General features: G+C 40.0%; 1 protein-coding gene across 5 annotated transcripts in view; it reads left to right on the top strand.

The window, feature by feature from the left end:
• LOC132395769 (AT-rich interactive domain-containing protein 2-like) overlaps window positions 1-23,896 on the top strand; it is a 334,560-nt gene that overhangs the window by 303,045 nt on the left and 7,619 nt on the right. For all 5 annotated transcript variants that reach the window (XM_059972775.1, XM_059972773.1, XM_059972776.1 and 2 more), the window contains 4 exons: window positions 1,805-4,182; window positions 16,966-17,159; window positions 18,334-18,472; window positions 19,591-19,679. In XM_059972775.1, coding sequence (XP_059828758.1) covers window positions 1,805-4,182; window positions 16,966-17,159; window positions 18,334-18,472; window positions 19,591-19,679 — 2,800 coding nt within the window. The remainder of the gene's footprint in view (window positions 1-1,804; window positions 4,183-16,965; window positions 17,160-18,333; window positions 18,473-19,590; window positions 19,680-23,896) is intronic.

Raw genomic sequence — 23,896 nt, 5'->3', positions numbered from 1 at the left:
GCTGTCTTTAACTTCTGTTGTCAGTCCCCATGTTTGCTTCATCCTCCCTTTGGAAGACTACTACTTTGGGATGTTTCTATCCTGTGCCTTCTGAATTGTTTCCAGAAACTCCAGTCATTGTTGTTCTGCTGTCAAACCTGCTAGTGTCCCTTTCCATTCAACTTTGGCCAGCTCCTCTCTGATGCTTCTGTAGCTCCCTTTACTCCACTGTAATACTGATACATCTGACGTTAGCTTCTCCCTCTCTAAAACTGCAGGGTGAATGCCATCGTATTATGATCACTGCCTCTAAGGATTCCTTTACTTTAAACTCCCTAATCAAATCTGGTTTATTACACAATGCCAAATCCACAATGGCCTTTTCCCTTGTGGGCTCAACCCCAAGCTGCTCTAAAAGCCATTTCGTAGACATTCTACAAATTCCTTTTAACACTTCATGTGGATCACTAACTAGAAAACTGAACACCATTGAATTTGTGGTCTCATCTATTCATTGAGCCCCCTAAATCTGCTATTTGTTAATCTAGATTGAGAACCTTGTGAAACATTGCTTGCCACATCAATTAATTTCAGTCTACTACATTCCAAATGACTAGTAACCCAGGACACAGTTTGGGAGGCATTATTCTATTGGTTATTTGAGTAATAACCTACTTATGTGATATCTTGGCATTGATGCAAAGAATTCTTGTACTGGACCTAATCAGTCTTTGAGTTTGTTGGGAGAACTACTTAAGGAGGACTTAAATGGAGCATCTCCAACTTCTTTAGATCTATATAAAAAGCTTGCAACCCCATAGAGAGTACTGTGGCATATTCAGGACACTGCATTTTAGGAATAAATTGATGACTTTGGAAAAAGTATGGATGAAATAGGGACTGCTCTGCACATCGAATTTCTAAGAATATGAAGTTTAGAAGAATGGTTTCAGAGATGAGGGATTGCAAGTACCATGTTAGGGTGCTTGTTCTCCTTGGAGAAGAGAAAACTGAGGTAATTCAAGAAGTTCAAAATTATGAAGGTTTTAGACCAAATTAATAAAGAGAAACTGTTTTCATTGTGAAGATTTGATAAGCAAGAACGCAAACTTAGGTTGACTGGCAAGAAGAACAGTGCCACCATCTATTTTTTTTTCTGCACACCAATTGGTCAGGGTTATGACCTTGTCAGGTTGATGAGTACAAATTCAATAGCAGTCTTCAAAATTGTACATGATTCTTGAAAAGTAGTTTCAAAAAATGAAGGGATTTCTAGAAATTGCAAGAAGTGGGAAAAAGTCATGCAAACTAGATTGAATTGCTGTCTTCTGTATTGTATTATTCTGTTTCTGTGAAACAAGCCCCAAATGTCGGGTTATCCAGCTATTAAGTTTGGCAGTGGACAGCTGACCAGTCGTCAGTTATTTGCTTACTTTACAGACTAAACTCCATAATTTGCATTTGAACAGTGAGCGTTGTGAAGATTGCACTTACTGTAAAGCCCTAATGGAGTAAAGTCATGGTACCCTGTCCAGGCTCTCTGTGTTGAACAGTTGAAGAGATGCAAATATTTGCTGCACTGTACTGTAATGAAAGTACTAGATCATTTTCAGTGGTGGATAAAAATTGAGAGAAGGAAATTAAATTAGAGGTAGTAATATCAGCAGTCAGGAAAAATCAGGGAATGATTCTTATGAGTCTTTCATAAAATATGTTATTGCAATTATGTTTGGATTTTTGGAAATAGGCCAGTTCCATATATACAGAATGCTATTACAATAAAGTTAAATATAACACTGAAATAATCATTTTATGTTCCTTCTAGGTACTGCTGCTCTTCCTGTCCAGAGCAGTTCTGTTCAGATGCACAGAACTGTTGTGTCTACCTTTTCTACAAGTCAACCAGTCACACAAATTCTTCACACAACTCAGACCCAGAGTGTAACCCAGCTGCCTCCTGTGATAAATACAGCTGTCCAGCATCATCAGTACTGTACCATTTCAAACAACAGTGGAATACAACCTAATGCTCTACTAACATCTGCTGTTCATCCAAATTTACATACTGGAGTAACCACAAATGTTTCTGGAAATGCTGTAGTTCAAGTGGCAGCAACCAAAGTTACTACTGCAGTGCAGCTACCTACCATGACCACTAATGTTCATCTTCCTCATGTTGCAGTTGCTCATCAATCCCTCACTGGACAGCAGCCTGTCTGTTCAACCTCGACAGTTTCTGTTCTCAATCAGACACTGCCTAATTCACAATTTCCTTCACGAACACAACCCATTACAAGTGCTGCCTTATTCTCCCAAGGTCCGCTGATCCAACCTTCTACTGCCCAGCCTGTGCAAGTGCATCTTCAATACACAGGAGCTCCTACCACTGTTGTATCTGCTGCTGCGCTTCAGCTACCAAGTAATCAGACTTTAACCATTGCAGGCAACCAAAACTCAGTTTCATCGCAGACATTTCAAAACATTAGTCCAACCCCTTTAACTATTGTCAGCAATTCTACCCAACTTCAACAGCAGCCCCAACAAGGTGTTCAAGTGATAGTAGGACATCAAGGCCAAGTTTACCCTGCTAGTTTTCATCAGATTGTTCTAACAAATCAGGGTGGAATGTCTTCTGCCCAAATGCCACCATCCTCCTTAGTGAACCCCAGTACTTGTGGACAAATGGTTTCTGTTCAACAGCCTCCAATTCAAGTCCATGTTCAGCAGCCTTCAGTGGGAGGTCCACAAACTAATACTGGTGAAACCAGTGTAATAAAACAGTTGCTACTTCCTAAACCACCGCCTCATTCACAAGCTGGCAAACTCCTACTTCCTGTCCCACAAGTTTCACCTTCTGTTACCAGGGCTCAAAGTCCTCAGATAGTTTATCAAATGATGGCCAACACAGTACCAACTGTTCAACCCCAATCTCAGCAGCTCTTAATGAACCAACCAAATTTGCAAATATTACAACCACATGGAGGCCTACAGACTGTGCAAATTATCCCTGGCCAGTTAATTTCCACAACCAGCCCAAGCACCATTCTCCAGGGACCGCCTCCCAATCAACAAGTCACAGTCACTGTTGTACCAAATACCAATTTAACCAATACAGATGTGAACCAAGTAAATGCAAGCTCAGCAAATACCCTTTCTGGAGATCATAATGCAAAGCTAGTCACCAGTACTCAACCTATCCAGTCATCATGTGTTTCAGTCAACCAAAGCAAGTCAACTGTAGATGAATCAGAAGGAGAGAAACATGTTTGCCAGAAAACTGAAGATGTTACAAAAGCATTTAATTCACAATCTGCAGAACAACCCTTTGGACAAATCGAAAATGCGTTTGTGGCTAATGCTTACAATTCGAACAATGGACACATAAATGGAAAACCTGATCAGACTGGAAAACTGTTTAATGGGGAGAGTAAGAAGGAGAGCCCCAGCTCAGGGATGAATCATCGTAATTTTGTGGAGAAAACACCAGCTTTGCTGGAATCAAAAGCAAGTAATGAGACAAGCTTGACAAATGGAGATCCAATTTTAGGGAAAGCTGGTGTAGTAGAAATTAAAAATGCTTTAAAAAGGCCAATGATTAATGGGGATTCTGATTTTGCAAAAGGTGATCGTTCACACATAGGGAAGGATGTTCCCAATGAGAAGTCAGTTGGCTCTAACCACTTGGGTAATGGGGAGATTCTTAACCAGGAACAACAGGATGTCAAGTGTCATTCGGATGGTGAGACTAATCAATCGGGCAGAATGTGCAATGGACCTTCTTCAGTTTCAAGTTTGAAATCGCATGCACACACTACAGTAATAGTACCAAATCCAACAGTTCAATCACACAGGAACTCTATATTAACTACTGGAACTTCAACAGTCACTTTTAATGTTACCATCCCTCAGCCTAATCACAACGGCAATATGCTTGTACAGTCCAGTCCTACAGAGTCTTCTCAAGTGATCTCCTGTCAGAACAGTAGTACAGTCTCTGCTTCAAAGCTTCCTACCTGTGAAGGTCAGCCATCTCGCCAAGCAATGAAGAGGCCTGGTGAAGACACATCTGCTGTTTCTATGGCAGGTATCCCAAATAAAGTAGGGGTGAGGATCATGACTGTTAGTGACCCTACAAAAGCTGGTAGCAACACCATGATGGTGGCTGTTCCTGCTGGAGCCACCATAAATACAGCAACAATAGCAGTAAGTATATATGATTCATTGCTAAGTTAAATTATTCCAAAATTGCTTGAGATACTTGTAGGTCTTTGGTCTGTCTTGAACATTTAAGGAAATTCCAGGATTCCATTTGACAATATATACAGAATATTTACATTGATTGCCTAGATATGAAGAAAGTGGCTAATGAGAGTTAACATGCCAGCACATGCAGTACTTGTTTATAAAATAAGAATTTAAAATGATAACTCTGGAAACAACATCATAATATTCCTTGGAAACAGAATAATGAATAGTCTTGATAAAGTGCAAACTCAAAAGTGAATCAATATGTCCATTATTAAAAATGACCTTTAAAATTAATTGACTTTTTCAAGAAGGTAACAAGTTCAATGAATTGAAGTTTCCATTTAATATTCTGACACCACACCATGGAATATTAGTAATTGGAAAAATAAATGAATCATATATGGGAACACCTATTGAGTGTAAGAAATTAATTTAATCATGGGAAGCAGAAGTTGCTACATGTGGATCTGTGAGGAAGCTAGAAGATGGGTCATTAGAGGAAAGTTTCAAAAGTTGGTACTACAGAACTTAAAGGGAATTAAATTTTGCAGAGAAGAACAAGCGAATCAAAGGTGGAGAAGTAAAGATGTGGAAGTGCTCATGAATCATGAATGATGAAGGCATTATAGTAACATATAAATTAAATACGACAGCCTTGATTCCATGGTGGTGGTCTTAACCTCAGCATTAGAAAATGATGGACTCAAGCCTCTCAGTTTTAGAGCATGTATTCTTGATGAGTCATAAAAATTGTATTTTTGCACTAAGATTTACTTTAGAAAAGAAGAGAACAGTTAAAATTATAAACTAGAGAAGTTAAAGTTTTCTTTATTGAAGTTGAATAGCCAAGGACTGATTTGAGTAGGCAGCACAGAATGCAGATTCAATGTTTGTAGCTTCTATTCAATGTAAATAACACGCGTGGTGAATATGGGAATGTTGTGAAACTGGGAGAAAAAGGTGTTGCTTTATATTTTTTTTGGAAAAAGTTTAATTAGAAAAATAAGTGTATTAACCTGTTAACTAAATGCTCATATCAGAAATTAATTGGAATTTAATTTAATAAGTGGCTTCATGGATGGTGAAAATACTTTAGGATGTCAGTTACTGCAGAATACCCAGCTCTTGATTTCTGAAGTCTTGACTTTCTTAGGGTATTTTAAGAGGGTTATGTTATAAGAGAATTATAATTCTCTTCTACGCAAAGAGAATGCAATTCCTAATTCCTCATTGTTTTAAAAATTAAGGGTCCAACAGGTAAACACATTGATTTTAATTAATTAGGTAAACAATTAAATAGGTAAACAATTGGGTTGATCTTGTCAAAAAATGTACAACAAACTTGATGTGCTATCTAGCAGTTTTTTGTGCTGTTTTGATTCTGAAAAATTCTATAATCCAGAGATGCTAGCTGGAGTTGCAAGGATTGTTCAAATTTCATATTAAGTTAGTTGGACTGATCACAGGTCAACATCTTGGAAAATTTAAGTTTTTTAAAAAATTTTGGAGAAACCATCTTTTCAAGATGGTCAGTACTGCAGAAGGAAGTATGGTCTTGCCTCCTGCTCCAGATATCTGGGTACGGAGTTGTTGTTTATTATTGTCAGATGTAGTAAGGTACAGTGAAAAGCTTGTCTGAATACTATTCATACAAGTCAATTCATTACACAGTACATTGAGGTAGGAACAGGTGAAACAATAACAGAATGCTAAGTGAAGTGTAACAGCCTACAAAGAAAATGAGACAGTAAGATGCAAGATCATAACAAGGCAGATTGAAGTCAAGAGCCTATCTTATTATAACCATAGAACATTATCCATCCTTGAGCCTAGTGATACCTGCTTTTGTATCTTCATCCTAGTGGGAAAGGGGAGTAGAGGGAGTGTCCAGGGTGGCTGGAGTCTTTGGTAATGCTGGATACTTTACTAGGGCAGTACAAAACATAGACAGAGTCAGTGGAAGGGAGTCTGGTTTCATGAAGTGCAGGTCTATATCCACAACTGCAGCTTTTTGCAATGCCATGCACAGCAGTTGCCATACCAAACTACAGTGCAACCAGGTAGAATGCTTTCCATGCTACATCGTGTAAAAATCAGTAAGGGTTAATGGGGCATAGCAAATTTCTTCTGCCTCCTAAGGAAATGGAGGTGTTGGTGAGCTTCCTTGGTCGTAGTGTATGCATGACTGGGCCAGTGCAGGCTATGCTGTGTCCTATGGGGATGTGCCTTATTCTGTTTGTCAAAAGCCATTTCTGTTGTGATTGGTTAGTTTAGAAGGTGCAGCTGCTTTTTCCATTGGGTAGGTGTCTGATGCCTAGTTTCAAATTTCCTGGGTATATAAAATTGCATGTGGAAAATTCCTCTCTCCTTCCTTTGTTTAAGACATGACCACTGGAAAGTTTGCTGTGCGTGCACTTCTGTTGAGTATTTGGCTTTGTATTGTCTGTAACTCAGGAAGCATCAATGTTTGGTCGAACTTTTACTGTTTGTAAATAAATAATTAATATACCTATTCGCAGAGAGTGCTCTCTGTCTCACCTGCCAGACAAACCTGATTGAACATTACAGGGTGATGTTCATGACAAGGAATTTGAAGCTCTCAACCTTTTTAACCTCCGTATAATTGATGTAGACAGGAGCACATGTATTACCACTCTCTAAGCCAAGGACAAACTCTTTTGATGACACTGGGGGAAAGGTTATTGGCGTGACACCATGTTATTGAGTTCTCTATCCTGTACTCTGACTCATCGTTATTTGAGGTACAGCCCACTACAGTAGTATCAACTGCAAACTTGTAGATGGAGTTAGAGTAGCATTTGCCCACACAGTCATGAGTGTACAGGGAGTACAGTAGGGGTTGAGGGAACAATCTAGTGGAGCATCAGTGTTGAGAATAATTGTGGAAGACATCTTCCTGCCTATCCTTACTCATTGAGATCTGTTGGTCAGGAAATCACAGACACAGTTGCAGAGGGAGGTGTTAACTCCAAGGACTTCGAGTTTGATGATGAGTCCTTGGAATTAGAGCATTGAAGATGGAGTTGTAGTCAATAAATAATAGTATAAAGTAGGTGTCGTTACTGTCCAGATGCTTCAAAGATGGGAGTAGGGTTAGGGAGATAAGTTCAATTTGAAGAAAGAGAGAGCTTCAGACAGGTCAGACACAAGAATTTTAAAAAGGAGAGTTTCGTAAGGCTCTGTGCATTAGCGGCAGACCAATTGATTCAGAGGAGAGAGAGAGAGGGTGAGCTTCGCACAGGTCAAGGACAGGAATTTTTAAAAAAGGAGCATTTTACAGGGCTTGGCACATTATCAGCAGACCAGTCGGTTCAAAGAGAGAGAGAGCTTCACACAGGTCAGAGAGAAGAATTTTGAAAAGGAGCATTTTGCAGGGCTCGGCACATTATCAGCAGACTAATCAATTTGAAGAGGGAGGTCAAGGTTCGCAAGGTCAGGGAAAAGGGTTTAAGAAAGGACTTTTGCAGGGCTTGGTGCATTAGCAGTGGACTAATTGATTTGCAGAGAGAGAGAGAGAGAGAGAGAGCTTCACACAGGTCCAGGCAAGAATGTTAAAAAGGAGAATTTTGCAGGGCTTGGCACATTAGTGGTGGACCAATCAATTGGCAGTTCATTAGCAGGAGCAAATTAAAGTAAAGCAGGGTCAAAGCCGAGCAGCCATTGTGTGAGCAGTCCACTGCAGGAGTGGGACCTTTGGCAAGGAGGCGCAGGTAAGTAGCAGGTAAGGCCTTTGTAGTGTTGAATAAAAAGAACCTAAATTGCAGTTAATTTTAAAAAAAGGGATGATGCAGGATCAGGTGGTATGCTGTAGCTGCACAATGTGGGAACTGGTGGGCCCCACTGTGGTTCCTGGTGATCACATCTGCAGCAAGTGTTGGCTGCTCGAGGAACTTGGGCTCGAAGTTGATGACTTGGAATCTGAACTTCAAACACTGCAGCACATCGGGGGGCGGGGGGAATTACCTGGATTTTCTGTTTCAAGAGGTAGTCACATTCATTAGATTAGCTGTCTCAAATTTGGTCTGTGCTCAGGGACAAGAGGGCTTGACTGCGAGTGAGGCGGGTAGCGGGATCCAAGATGCTTGCCAGAGGAACCTCAGTCCTTGATCTTGTCCAACAGGTATGAGATTTTTACTCCCTATGTGGATGAGAGTGGGTGCTGTAGGAAGGATGAGCAACCTAACTGTGGCACTTAAGAGGGGGAAGAGAAGAGAAATGTAGTGTAATTGGGGATAGTATAATCAGGGGACTAGACAGAGATTTCTGTCACAAGGCTAGAGTGTCCTGAAGGCTGTTTTGCCTACCTGGTGCCCGGATTTGGGACAGAGGGAATTGCAGTGGGTGGGGAAAGAACCAGTTGTCATGGTCCATGTGGGTACCAACGATATAGGTAGAATGAGGAAAGAGGTTCTGCTGAGGGAACTTAATTTAGTCCCTAGCTACTTAAAAAGTAGAGCTAAAAAGGTGGTAATCTCTGGATTACTACCTGAGCCACATGCAAATTGGCAAAGGGTCAAGAAGATTAGAGAGTTAAATACATGGCTTAAGAAATGGGTTTGGATTCACGGGAAATTGGCAACAGTATTGGGGAAGGAGGGAGTGGTTCCAATGGGACAGACTCCACCTGACCATGATGGGACCTGGATCCTAGAAAATCACATAACTCGTGCTGTGGATAGGGCTTTAAACTAAGTAGTAGGGGGATGGGTTCAACAGGTTGGAGAAGTAAAAAAAGGAAAGTGTGGATAAAGATAAAGAAAGATAAAAAAGAGAAGTAAGAGTGGTGTGAAGAAAAGTCAATTGCAAAAGAGAAAAAGATTACAAGATTTTAAAAGCAAAATGCGTGCAAGGGCACTTTATTTGGTTGCGGGGTGGAGAGGATTGGGAATTAAATATCCAAAGATATCAGGTAATACGAAAGGTAAGGGAGATGGGGTATCGCTCTCAACTAAAGATGACATTAGGGTGACAGTGAGAGACGATATAAGATCTAAGGAGCAGAATGTTGAATCTATCTGGGTAGAGGTAGAGTTTAGAAATAGTAAAGGGAAAAAAATCACTGGTGGGAGTTGTCTATCGACCACTGAATAATAACGTTACAGTGACGCAGGCAATAAACGGAGAGATATCTGAGGCATGTAAGAATGGAACAGCAGTTTCATGGGGGACTTTAATTTGCACATAGATTGGGTGAATCAAGTGGGTCAAAGCAGTCTTGAGGAAGACTTCATAGAATGCATCTGTGACAGCTTTCTTGAATAGCACATTACTGAACCTTCAAGGGAATGTACTATCTTAGATCTGGTCCTGTGCAGTGAGACAGGTAGTGATCTTTTAGTTAAGGATCCTCTTGGAAAGAGTGATCGCAGTATGATAGAGTTTCTCATGCAAATTGAGGGAACAATAGTTTGATCTAAAACCACTGTAAATGGTTTACAGCCTTAAAAAATGGAGACTACAGTGGGATGAGGGAGGATTTGGCTAGGGTAGACTTGGGACCACAAGCTTATATGGTAGGACGGTTGAGGAACAGTGGAAGACTTTCAAAGACATTTTTCATAGTGCTAAACAAAAGTATATTCCAGTTAAAAGCAAGGACAGTGAGGGTGGGGAGAGCCATCTTTGGAGAACTAAGGAAGTAAAAAAAGGCATCAGACTAAAAGCTCTGGCATACAAAGTCACCAAGAGTAGTGGGAAACTGGAAGATTGGGAAAACTTTAAAAAGCAACAAAGAGCCACTAAGTGAGCAAAAAAGAAAGGAAAGCTATACAGTCGGCCCTTCTTATGTGCGAATTCAACCAATCGCGAATCGAGAAAACCCCAAGTGCTCTTCCAACACTTGTTGTTCGAGCATGTACAGACTTTTTTCCTTGTCATTATTCCCTAAACAATACAGTATAACTAGTTTACATAGCATTTACATTGTATTAGGTATTATTAATCTAGAGATGATTTAAAGTATACGGGAGGATGTGCGTAGGTTACCGTGGATTGGGCTTGAAAAAAATCGAAAGTTCTCTTACTGTGTAAGTTGGAACAGGTACATCTGGTATTATTTAGCGTCAATTAGTGAAACGTTTGTCTTGGTCTATATTATATATTTTACCATTCTATGCATATAAAACACTTAAGAACGTATGTTTCAGCGCCGGGCTCGGGAAGTTCCCGAGTTCAATCCAGTGACAGACCACTTCCGAGCACGCTTTCCTTCCGTGCCTGGTTGATGTGGAGGATCAAAAACCCAAAACCCAATAATTAAACCCCTGCGTTGCTTAGTAATAATTGTAGCTTTCATCGGGGCAGGGCCTTTCTCACTTTATCCTTTAAAATTGTTCCGATTGTTGACCGACTGTAGCCTAACACTTTTCCAATGACTGATAGCATTTCACCTCTTTCTGATCGCTTTATTTTTCCCACTTTATTTCCAATCATGATCGTGATTATTTTTGTGAACAGTAAGACTGCGGATTCAGAGCTGTGCCGGGTCCTAAAGACCACCGCACTGAGACAGGTTAAATAAGGTCCGGGGTTTCACTGGGTCCTAAAGTCCACCGCACTGAGACAGGTTAAATAAAGGACTTGAGCATCCGCGATTTTTGGTATCCGCAAGGGGTCCTGGAACCAATCCCTCGTGGATAAGGAGGGCCGACTGTATTATGAAAGTAAAGTGGCAGAAAATATAGAAATGGATAGTAAAATTTTTTATAGTTATAAAGCGGAAAAGGGTGGCTAAAGTGAGTGTAGGTCCCTTGGAGGATGAGAAAAAGGAATTGATATTGGGTAATGTGGAAATGGCAGAGGTTTTGAATGACTATTTTGTGTCAGTCTTTACGTTGGAGGATATGCCTAACATGCTAAAGTGAGATGTTATAGATGTGATTGATGGGAGGTGAGGACCTCAATACAGTAATTATCACTAAAGAGGTAGAGCTGAGCAAACTTGTGGGTCAAATGTAGACAAGTCCTGGTCCTGATGGAATGCATCACAGGGTACTGAAAGAAATGGCGGAAGTGATAATTTACCAAAATTCTCTGGACTTTGGGCAGGTCCCAGCATATTGGAAGAAGTCAAATCTCACGCTACTGTTCAAAAAAGGGTGTAGGCAAAAGGCAGTTAACTATAGGCCAGTTAGTTTAACATCATTAGTTGGGAAAATGCTTGAAGCTGTCATTATCGAAGAAATAGCAAGGCATCTGGAAAGAAATGGATCCATCAGGCAGACGCAGCATGGATTCAGCAAAGGCAGGTCCTCTTTGACAAACTTACTGGAATTCCTTGAGGATATAACAAGTGCAGCGGATAGAGGGGAACATTATTTACTTGGATTTATTTAGGTTGATTCCTGGGATGGCGGGACTGTCATATGTTGAAAAATTGGAGCAACTGAGTTTGTATACACTGGAATTTAGAAGGATGAGAGGGGATCTGATTGAAACATATAAGATTTTTAAGGGTTGGACACGCTAGAGGCAGGAAACGTTCCGGATGTTGGGGGAGTGCAGAACCAGAGGCCACAGTTTAAGAATAAGGAGTAGGCCATTTAGAATGGAGTTTAGGAAAAGCTTTTTCACCCAGAGAGTTGTGGATCTATGGAATGCTCTGCCTCAGAAGGTAGTGGAGGCCAATTCTCTGGATGTTTTCAAGAAAGAGTTAGATAGAGCTCTTAAAGATACCGGAGTCAAGGGATATGGGGAGAAGGCAGGAACAGGGTACTGATTGTGGATGATCAGCCATGATCACATTGAATGGTGGTGCTGGCTGGAAGGGCCAAATGGCCTACTCCTGCACCTATTGTCTATTTCCAGAAGGAGTTCGATAAGGTGTCACTTATCCATTAGAAAAGGATTCATAGAGTTTGAGGTGATGTATTAACATGGATAGAGGATTGGTTAACTAACAGAAAGCAGAAAGTTGGGATACATAGGTGTTACTCTAGTTGGCAACCAGTGGTGAGCAGTGTGCTGCAGGAGCTGGTGCTGGGCCGCAACTGATCATGATATACGTTAACGATCTGGAAGAGGGGGCCGAGTGTAGCGTATCTAAGTTTGCTGATGATACTAAATTGAGTGGAAAAGCAGATTGTGCAGAAGATACAGAGAGTCTGCAGAGTGATATAGATAGGTTAAGTGAGTGTGCTAGAGTGGTGGCAATGTCAGTAAATGCCAGGTCATCCACTTTGGAAGGAAAAATGAAAGAGCAGATTATTATTTAAATAGCAAAAATTGCAGCATGATGCTGTGCAGAGGGTCTTGGGAGTGCTTATGCATGAATTACAAAACTTTGGTTTGCAGTTGCAGCAGGCTATCAAGAAGGCAAATGGAATGTTGGTCTTCATTTCTAAAGGGATAAGTTAAGAGCAGGGAGGAGTACTGCATGCAGTTCTGGTCTGCTTACTTGAGGGAGGATATACCAACTTTGGAAGCGGTGCAGAGGAGGTTCACTAGGTTGATTCCAGAGATGAAGGGGTTAGGCTATGAGGAGAGGTTGAATCACTGGGAATGTACTCGCTGGAATCCAGAAGAACAAGGGGAGATCTTATAGAAACTGCCCGGTGGCTTAACGGCACCCAATTGCTCACCATTGAGAACATCTACCATAAACACTGCCTGGGCAGAGCGAAAAGCATATCAAGGATGTATCTCACCCTAACCATGGAGATTTCACTCTCCTCCCATCCAGTAGGTGCTACAGGAGCCTCCGCTCCCGCATCAGCAGGCACAGAAAGAGCTTCTTCACGGAGGCTGTGACCCTGCTGAACCTCACATCCCAGCACTAAGCAGTATTGCACCCATATTGTACTGTCTCAGTACTTTTATATTTGTGTGCTGTAGCACTTACTTTTTATTCGCAGTTATTTTGTAAATAACACTATTCTTTGCATTTCTGGTTAGATGCTAACTGCATTTCATTTGGCTTTGTCTCTGTACTGAGCACATTGACAATAAAGTTGAATCTAATCTAATCTATAGAAGCATCTAAAATTATGAAGGGGATAATGATAGAGGCAGGAAAGTTGTTTCCACTGGTAGGTGAGACTAGAACTAGGGGACATAGCCTCAAGATTCAGGGGAATAGATTTCAAGTCAAGTCAAGTGTTTGTTTTTAGGATGGAGATGAGGAGGAACTGCTTTTCCCAGAGGGTGGTGAATCTGTGGAATTCTCTGCTCAATGAAGCAGTGGAGGCTACCTCAGTAAATATATTTAAGACGAGGTTGGATAGATTTTTGCGTAGTAGGGGAATCAAGTGTTATGAAGAAAAGGCAGGCAGGTGGAGATGATTTCATGGCCAGGTCAGCCATGATCTTATTGAATGGCGGAGCAGACTTGACAGGCCAGATGGCTGTCTCCTGCTCTTATTTCTTATGTTCTTAAGTTGCTGCTGACCAGTTTCAATGTTAGGCGGGTTGCAATGTGTTGAGGTTGTTCAGGAGGCTGCAGTTTAATATGCACCGTGGAAGTCAGAGCTGTTGGGTAGTAGTCATTTAGGTACATTACCTTATTTACTTTTCATCTTGGGATGATAGTGGTTTTATAGTATATAGTGTTACATACCCCGTAACTGGGTCACTTACCAGCAAAGATAGAGAGGTCCGTTGAAGTCTGATGGTACTATTTTTAACAGTATTTATGATAAAAAATTCACAAAAATAATCTCAATGCAAACATACAGATAATATACGTTGTCAATACTAAATCTAAAAGCGCGGGTATAATAATAATAAGAAATAGCTCTATCGTTGTCTAGGGGATAATGTATTGTCCGATGGAAATATAAAAGTCACTTTAGTTCATTCAGGCTGCAGCCTTTGGTTGGAGAGAGAGACGATGTTTTTTAGAACTTGCCCGTTTTCCTTTTTATGATGTCGATCCTTCGAAATGTCGTCGGTGGTGATCTCTTCTTTAGCTAAGCCGTCTTCCGTGGTAAGGCCTCAATCCCGGGCAACGGGAAAGGACACACTTGGGCCTTCCACCGGCTGTCGCTATTAAACGCTGTCACGGGATTTCTAGCGTTTCTCCTCGTGCGTCTAAAGGGGTTGTTCCCCAGACCCTCTTTTATCCTGACTCATGGGGTCTCAGATGTCAATCAGGTTGGGATGATGCAATCCCTCAACCAACCCCCTCTGATCGTTCCCTGAGGGCTTCCATGAAGTACAGTACTCAATACACAATTCCTTCTCCAAGAGGCAATGGCCGTTGTCTGTGGCTTTGTATCGCGGAGGCCAGGAAACATTCCAAACGTCTCTCTCTAATTTCCTGGGTCTCCTGACCTGAATTAATAGCGATCTTGCGATTCTCAAAAAGGAGGGGGCTACTTTGTACCCTTCAGCCCCTCAGAGTTGGGGCACAGGCGTAACAATAGCAACCTCAGATTGAAGCATTAAGAGGTTAAAAATGTCTATAGATAACCCTCTGCTAATCTGTACAGGATCTAAGGTTCTCAGTGCATGATCAGGGACATTGTTTGGGCTAAATATTTTCAACTGTTCATTCCCGGGAAAACGGATCTTACGTTCGCTTTGGTTTCTTTGGGTTCACATGCGTTGGTGGATGGTAACATGCCAATCCCTTTTGTTTAAAAGGTGCATTAAATGTGTTTAGCTCATCAGAAAGGGATTTGCTGTTGTTGGTAGTGCTGTCTGACTTTGTCTTATAGCTGTTTTAGCATGCAAGGCCTGGCACACCTAGTGGCTTGTCTGGAATGCAATTTTGTTCTGGTATTGTCTCTTGGCATCTCTGATAACTTTGCAGACAGCATACCTCAATTTCTTGTAAAAGGTCACTGTCACCGGATTTGAATACTGCAGTTCTGTGCTTAGGCAGGAAGAGGGTCTCCCAGTTCATCCAAGGTTTCCAGTTTGGGAACACCCAGATTGTGGTCCTTGCTACACAGTCCTCAACACATGCAGTATGATGTATGGTAAATGCTTGAAGAAGAAATCAGTGACTGAGTGACTTTATGATTCAGTAAATTGGTGTTTTTAACATGTTGTAACAACTTCATCAGTATCTTTGAAACAAGTGTCATTGACAATTTTGTATTGCTGTGTAGTGTCCTAATTATCTAAATGCACTTCTTTTGTTCTTTATAATGTCATATAGAAATGAATCTTATTCTGGTCTGTCTTAAATACATGAATGAGGGCCTCTGTCAGTCAGAGTTGACCATGGATTTTGCATCCTAGCTGTCAAGATACGCAAGCCTGGACAGTACGATAGGGAGAGCAAGCTGTTGCCCATGTAGCAAGCTCTCCCTCTCCACGTATCTGATGAACCCAAAGGAATGGCAGAGACCGATACAGTTTGGTACCAGCAGGGTCACAGGAGTTGTTGCCAGTCAGTATTGAACTCAATGTAGGGCTGCCTTAGGGACTCCAGCTCCAGATTTTTCCCTCGGTGTTTACTCCCGAAGGTTTTTCCATGAGTGGGTATAGCCACAAGGCAGTGGAGGTTTGAGATCAGACTTTTCCTTTTCCTAGATGAGCTGCCAACCACGGCTGATGAGCCCCATCTGCCCAGAGTGACTGGTTTTAAGGTACCAGTAACCCACCTATGCCCCTTCCCCTTTCAGTAGAAACAATTCCATCGGGCTTAGTAGCTAAGTCACACTTGAAGGCCAGGAGCTGGACTTGGTTGTCAGAAGCTATTTGAGGTGCATGCCATTGGAAGCATTTAATAGGTAATAGGTGCGTGTCCCCATTACCACCCCAGCTATAACAACCTTAAAGGGCTATTATATCACACCAGGTTTGACAGTTGTTACTCAGTTAATTGGAATTTCCCAATCCATTGATCATTCACCTTGACCAAACAATTTTTTTCAAATATAGATGTTGATGTTTTTCTGGTGTAGTCTGTTTTGGCATATGCTTTTGTGATATCATTCTGGAGGAACATTGTCTCATTTTTTAACTGCATTGCATTTGTGGTTTCTAAATGACAATAAACTGAATCTGAATAAATAGTATGGGGAAGTTTAGTTGATCACTTTTAAAAAGTATACTGTGACAGAAAGTCAATAAATAGATTAATTTTGTATTTGAAAATATTAAGTTCAGTTTTCACTGTAACTTTTCTAAAGTATGACTTTAAACTGTTAATGGAGTACAATTAAATTGAGAGTTGGAGTGTGACCAGGCACGGAGATGGATAGAATGAAACTTGTTCAGATAAACGGGTAGTGCATTAATTATCTACCTTTGTTGCATTGCTAGTCTAGAGAAGGGAATTTTTTTCTTGCCTTTTGCACTAGTTAGGCAAGAACTAAATTTGTTAGTATACTCAGCAATTAATAAGCTAATAAACAAGTGGTCAGATTTTGATATAAGCAACCCTTTCTCCTGTTTGGAACATCATATGATTTGCTTAGTTCTAATATTTGATCTGGAGCAGAGACCTGAAAGGACCAGGGAAATGGAGGAGTATAACTGTGTTCAGGTTTCAGATTAACCTGACTGCCTGTGTTTCACGAGGATAATTCAATATCTTGATGTAGTCAGAAATGCTTTTAAGTAATTTAGTAGGATTCTATCTATATCTGCAGTTTTTGATGACCTGGTATGGTGAGATAATTGAGCATTGACTGATTGGCCAAGTATTGTGTTTTCTGTTGAGACTTATTAAATGTTTTTGACATACAAATTTGATTGAATTTGATATGATCTTCTCAGAAATCTTGATGTTCAGCAGTTTGGTTAAACACTTTGTCTTGTTTACAGGGAGTTCCTAAAGTGGGTTCTCCTGCTCCTGTGTCCATACAACAGACAATGACCCAGCATCCACAGTCACAGATTTCTCCTGCCGTGGAACAGTTTACAGGGCCCCAGTCCCCTGTGGTTTCGGTCACTACAGAAACGGAGTCTGTCAAGAAAACTAGCCAGCACTTTATGTGTCTGTGGAAAGGCTGCAAGAGGTCAGTCACTTATTCAACCTGCAAGAAAGGGACACAATATGGATTTCTGAGCAATGACTTTGTATCTGTTTAGAAACAGCAGCGGCAATTTTGATGAATGTGCTGTTTAGATCACCACAATCTGAGATGGGCATCTTGAATTTATTTGCACAGATTGGAATTTTGCAGCCAATTTCTGAAAAAAATCACCTTACTATGAAAGGAATAGAGAAGAATATACAATGAGAGTAGTTTACTGATATGAATATGCTACAGAAATATGTTGAATTAAGATATTAAACTACTGATAGTCACCATTTTACCTAAAAACAATGCTGTAAATGCACATGTATCCTAGACAGTTCCTGATTCAAGTTTTCTTTTGGTTTCTACAATAACATTGTAGAAATCTTATCTTCTCTTTTGCAAGGAGAAAAGTGCCTTATGAAAATCATGACTCAAAGCTCTAGCTATGATTTGTAAATTTGTATTAACAGGGAGCTGAATTCTTTCTTCTTCATATTCCCTACTACCCCATCTCAATTGTGAGCTCGTCTTGCCAAGCTCCTTCTCCTTTACTGGCTTGTTTGCTTCCCCATCACAACCATTGAATGCACACAATTCTCCCCTTGTCTTGCTGAACCACCCTGTCACTTATAGCTTCTTGCCTTTACCCTACCCCTGTGAAACACTGCTATTCTTGACATTGAAAATATAATTAGATGGTTATCTTGAGTTTTATTGCCCTATTTTGCATTAGTTAGTCTCACTTATAGTGGGGCGGGCTATAATTGCAAATATGTTTAAACCCAAGTTGTCATTGTCCAAAGCTGCTCATAGAGAATCTAAAATTTTACATGGTGCTCTGGGTAGTCATTCTTGATTAGAAGGGCCTTTGCTGTATCTGGTGAGAATATTTCTAATTCCTGTTCTTTTTCTTTCAACCATGAAAGTAAACTTGTTAATTAACTACTGAGTTGTTCCAGAATCCTATTTCAATCCTGACCTCTAGTATTGTTTGTGTGGAGTTTGCACATTCTCCCTGTGCCTAAAGAGGATGACCTGTGTGTGGAAAAAGAGGGAATTAAGTTGACTTCGGTGGGAATTTCAAAATATCTTAAAGGTGTTCCCTGTTGAGATGTTCATTTCAAGTATATGTGGTAATGAGGTTTATTTTTGCTTTGGTTATTTGCAGGTGGTTTGAGGCACCCTCACAGGTGTTTTACCATGCAGCCACTGAGCACGGAGGAAAGGATGTCTACCAAGGTCAATGTCTGTGGGCAGGCTGTGAGCCACTTCCTCGGCAAAGACTGTCATTTATTACACATTTGCAGGTAATATGACTTACAGTTAACAGTTTACTACCTACCCAGTTTAAAGCAATCAGTTTAATCTTTCCAATAATTTGTCACTGTTTCAATGAGCAACATGAAACATGTAGGAAAGAAGTGGCTAAGAGATAGTACTGTCACTCTCTTCATTATTCCATTCTCTCAGGCTTGCCAAAATTTTGACTCAACAAGCAGAGAATCAGAGAATTTAGAAGCAATTAGGTTGTTCAAACATATGTTGTATTTTCACAGTGGCCAGAGAAATATGATTTCTGACAGCCAAAATATTACTTCAGATCAGTTTCAAAATCTAATCTTAAGTGTTTTTGGATTACCTGTTGTTGTTAGTCCAGGAATTCAGGGTAACATTGGTCAAAAGTAATTCTCTTTTTTTTAAGTTAGTCATAACTGAATAATAATATAAGCATGTCGAACAAAGAAGATGTGCTTTGTTCAATATACCTGCCAATCAATGGATGTTTGACTTTATAACTAGCATCAATACACATGCACAAGGTGTAAATGCTTTTTCCATTCAATGGTGCACTTGTAGAGTTTAGACGTATTTTGAAAATAAATTAATTATTTGCTTTTCGATACTTGTATTACAGATGTGAAAAGTTTAGCTAAAGGAAGGTAATGCAAAAGTCACAGTGAGACCATAGCAAAGTTTCTTCTGACCATTAGGAAGCTTCTGATGCAGGTTTAAACTAAATAAATACTCAGACAGGACGCCAATTCTTTCATCATAATCAAGTATTTTTAGAAAGGACAACTTGTGCTTCTCTGAGTAACTTTAAGGGAGGTTTCACTTAATGGTTATGCTGTAACCTCACGGGTCACTCTCACATTGGAAAAGGCAAGACAAACGTAATTTAAGATCAAGATCAGGAGGTGAAGAGTTGCATACCTGTCATACCTACCTGACAGATTGCAAGTAAGAAAAATGAGTTTTTTAAAGAGATGGGGCAAATTGAGAATTTTTAAAATGAAATACTTTAAGAATGTTGCTTTGCTTATAAGATGATTCAACTGCAACTACACTATGTAGAAATGGAATATTTTTAAATGAAGTGCAGCATATCTTTAATTGTTTTGCAAATGATGTATCATTTCAATAGGACAAACACTGTTCAAGAGAGGCTTTGCTGAATGGACTGAAGAGGTTGGAGCAGAAAGCACAAATGAGTAATGCACAAGGTGCAGTAAGGTAAGAACCCACCTCCTATTGAGCTAGTACAGTCGACCCTCCTTATCCATGAGGGATTGGTTCCGGGACCCTTCGCGGATACCAAAAAATCGCGGATGCTCAAGTCCCTTATTTAACCTGTCTCAGTTCAGTGGACTTTAGGACCCAGTGGAACCCTGAACCTTATTTAACCTGTCTCAGTGCGGTGGTCTTTAGGACCCGGCACAGCTCTGAATCCACAGTCTTTCTGTTAACAAAAATAATCACGATTATGATTGGAAATAAAGTGGAAAAAACAAAGTGATCGGAAAGAGGTGAAACACCATCAGTCATTGGAAAAGCGTTAGGCTACAGTCGGTTAATGATCGGAACAATTTTAAAGGATAAAGTGAGAAAGGCCCTGCCCTGATGAAAGCTACAATTATTATTAAGCAACGCAGTGGCTTAGTTATTGAAATACATATGTTTCTTAAGTGTTTTATATACATAGAAAGGTAAAATATATACTAAGACAAATGTTTGAATAACTGACGTTAAATAATACCGGATATACCTGTTCCGACTTACTTAGAGAGAACTTCAGGTTTTTTCGATCCCGATCCACGATAACCTGCGCACATCCTCCCGTATACTTTAAATTATCTCTATATTACTTATAATACCTAATACAATGTAAATGCTATATAAATAGTTGTTATACGGTATTGTTTAGGGAATGCTTGCAAGGGAGAAAAGTCTATACATGCTCAAACAACAAATGATGGAAAAGCACTTCCGGGTTTTCTCGATTCGCGGTTGGTTGAATTCGTGCATGCGGAACTCGCAGATAGGGAGGGCCGACTGTATTGATTTATTCAATGTATGAAGGAACTGTTAAAAGATAGATTTATATTTGCAGATCCTTATGTCATTGATCCTTGATTAGACCTTCTATTAGTGAATTCTGGCTGGAGAACTAATATTTTCACAGTTAGAAAAAAGCTGGCACAAAGAACATTGCATTAGATAATTGTTTTCTCTGCTGCAAACTTGTGTGACTCTGTGATGCATCATACACATGCACTTATGTGCAAGAAGTATGGGTAGTTTTGATGGTTAAACTAGAGTCATACAGAGTAGGAGTTGCAACATCATGTAGGGAACTGGGACTAAAAGGTTCCTTTGACCAGAGAAATGTAATGGAAGAATTTAAAATCAAATGATTTTGATAGAGTAAAGAAATAATTGAAAATTAGATGTCACAGATCTAAGGGAATTAGCAAAAGCAGCAGAGGTTGTACAAGAGATTTAAAAAATGACATGATTGTAATAGTTTACTTAAGAGTATAGGAACAGGTTAAATGACTTTTTAAAGTAACTGGATAAATATTTGACGAGAAGTTTTTTGGACTATCGAAAAATGCTCAAGATCAGATAGCACATTTACTAAGCCACTTTCTGAGCTATATTATGTTCAGATTATCTGGTATTATTTTTGAAATTGTTTGGTTAATAGATTTTATACCATTTGCTGTTATGTATTTTAAAATTTAGCCATGAGTAATTTTTCTTTCCAATATGTACATATATCTCACCTGCCTACAGGAAAGATAGCAATAAGATTGAGAAAGTACAGAGAAAATTTATAAGGATGTTGGCAGGGCTTGAGGACGTGAGTTTAGAACAAGGTTGATTAGGTTAGGACTTTATTCCCTGGAGCGTAGGAGAATGAGGGGAGATTTGATAGAGGTATACAAAACTATGAGGGGTGTAGAATAAGGTAAATGCAAACAGGCTTTTCAACTGAAGTTGAATGTGACTAAAACTAGAATTCACAAGATAATGGTGGAAGGTGGAATATTTAAGGAGTATCTGAGGGAGAAACTTCTTTACTTAGAGGGTGGTGCGAGTGTGGAATGAGCTGCCAGTGGAAGTGGTGGATGTGGGTCGATTGCAGCATCTAAGAGAAATTTGGATAAGTGCATGGATGGGAGGGGTATGGAGCGTTATGATGCATATATTAAAGTTATACAAATTACATCAAATGTTTATTTATTCTTTTATTGAGACACACCGTGGAATAGTGAAGAGCATGTACCAGGATGCCAGCATGTAGGATATTCAACTGTCCTTTATTGATCACTCTGCTTGAACAGTATGTGAACTCCTCCTCCCATGTGGGAGTGGCTAATGGAGTGATATAGCATCAACACTATTAATACTACCACAGGAGCCATGTTGTCCAGCAATCCACTGATTTAATTCCAGCCTAATCATAGGAGAATTTACAATGACCAATTAATCTAACAGCCAGTAGGTTTTTGGTCTGTGGGAGAAAACCAGAGCACCTGGAGGAAACAGGGAGAACGTACAAACTCATTACTGGTAGTGAAAGGAATTGCGTGTATTGTAAAGCGTTGTGCTAACCACTACGCTACTGTACTACCCTATTGTTATTGTGGGCAATAAACTCTTCTGGTACCACTAATGAAATTTTGGCACGGATAGAAGATTGGTTTATTCAGAGTAGGCATAAATAGGTCTTAGGCTGATTGGCAAGATGTAATGAGTGGTGCGCAAGAATCGATGCTGAATCCTTGGCTTTTTAGTTTACATTAATGATTTGGATAAAAGGACATAAGAAATGGTTATTGAATTTGCTGATGACACAAAGATGTGCGTATATCAATGTAAGGTGTGGAATATACATAGAAACTATAAAAGGGATACATGTTAGGTAGATGGGCAACAATTTGATAGATGTAGTATGGGCAACTCTGACATTGTGTACTTTGATAAGAAAATTTAAGAAAAAAAAGCTCATTACCTGAATGGTGAGAGATTGCAAAGAGCTTTGGGAGTCTTGTACATGATGTGCAAAAGGCTAGTAAGCAAGTATAGCAAGTAATTTGGAGCGTCCACAACATTGTCCTGAACTCCAAGAGCAAAGGAATACAAGGTTGGGATGGTTATGTTTCCATTATATAGGACATTGGTAATAGGTTCAATAGGTGCATTTAATGTCAGAGAAATGTATACAATATACATCCTGAAATTCTTCTTTGCAAATGTCAGCAAAAACAGAGAAGTGCCCCAAAGAGTGAATGACAGTTAAAATGTTTGAACGCCAAAGACTCCCCAGCTCCCCCTCCCACACACAAGCAGCAGCAAAGCAATGACCCCCCCCCCCCCACCAGCAAAAAAGCATCAGCACCCTCCACTGAGCACTCAAACATGCAGCAAAGGGGGGACTTGATAAAGTTATTTAAAATTATGAGGGGGATAGAGTTGACGTGGATAGGCTTTTTCCATTGAAAGTAGGGGAGATTCAAACAAGAAGACTTGAGTTGAGAGTTAGGGGGCAAAAGTTTAAGGGTAACACGAAGGGTAATTTCTTTGCTCAAAGAGTGGTAGCTGTGTGGAACAAGCTTCCAGTAGAAGTGGTAGAGGCAGGTTCGGTATTGTCATTTAAAGTAAAATTGGATAGGTATATGGACAGGAAAGGAATGGAGGGTTATGGGCTGAGTGCGGATCGGTGGGACTAGGTGAGAGTAAGCGTTCGGCACGGACTAGAAGGACCGAGATGGCCTGTTTCTGTGCTGTAATTGTTATATGGTTATCAATAAAGACACGGACTTACAGTACCCCAAAAACTGCTTATTCAATTGAGTGATACCACATTCCGAATTACGTATATTGTGTTGACCTCCATATTTCGGGAAGGATGTTAATGTATAGGAATAAATTTGGAGAATGTTCACTAGACTAGTGAAAATCAAAATTAAAAAAAAACTACCAGTAAGTGCTGGGAACCTGAAATAAAACAAAAAAATGCTGGAAATGGACAACAAGTCAGCCAGCATCTGTGGAGAGAGAAGCAGTTACTCTTTTAGCTCTGAGAAGCTTCTAGGTTCATTTAATAGACTAATATAAGGAATAGTTATGCTGTTTTCTAAGGAGATGGACAAGCTAGGCTTGTATTCACAGGAGTTTAAAGAGTGGTTGAAAAATATAGAGTCTAATGTGTTTTAACAATGTGAGCGTAGAGAGGATGTTTACTTGTGAGATCACATTCTAAAATGAGTTGTCCATTAAAGAAAGAGATCTTTTTTCTCCACTGGTTGTAAGACTTTGCGGCTCTGTCCAAAAGGCAGTTGAACTAGTCTGTGAATATTTAAAGGTAAAGTTGGATCAGTACTTAATAAGTGAGGGCAAGGGGGTACAAGTTCAAAGTAAAATTATTATTAAAATATACAGCC

Source organism: Hypanus sabinus, chromosome 6, assembly GCF_030144855.1.
Source record: "Hypanus sabinus isolate sHypSab1 chromosome 6, sHypSab1.hap1, whole genome shotgun sequence".
NCBI lineage: Eukaryota > Metazoa > Chordata > Chondrichthyes > Myliobatiformes > Dasyatidae > Hypanus > Hypanus sabinus.
Note: the sequence above shows the minus strand (reverse complement) of the source record. Positions and strands in the feature narration are given on the sequence as shown.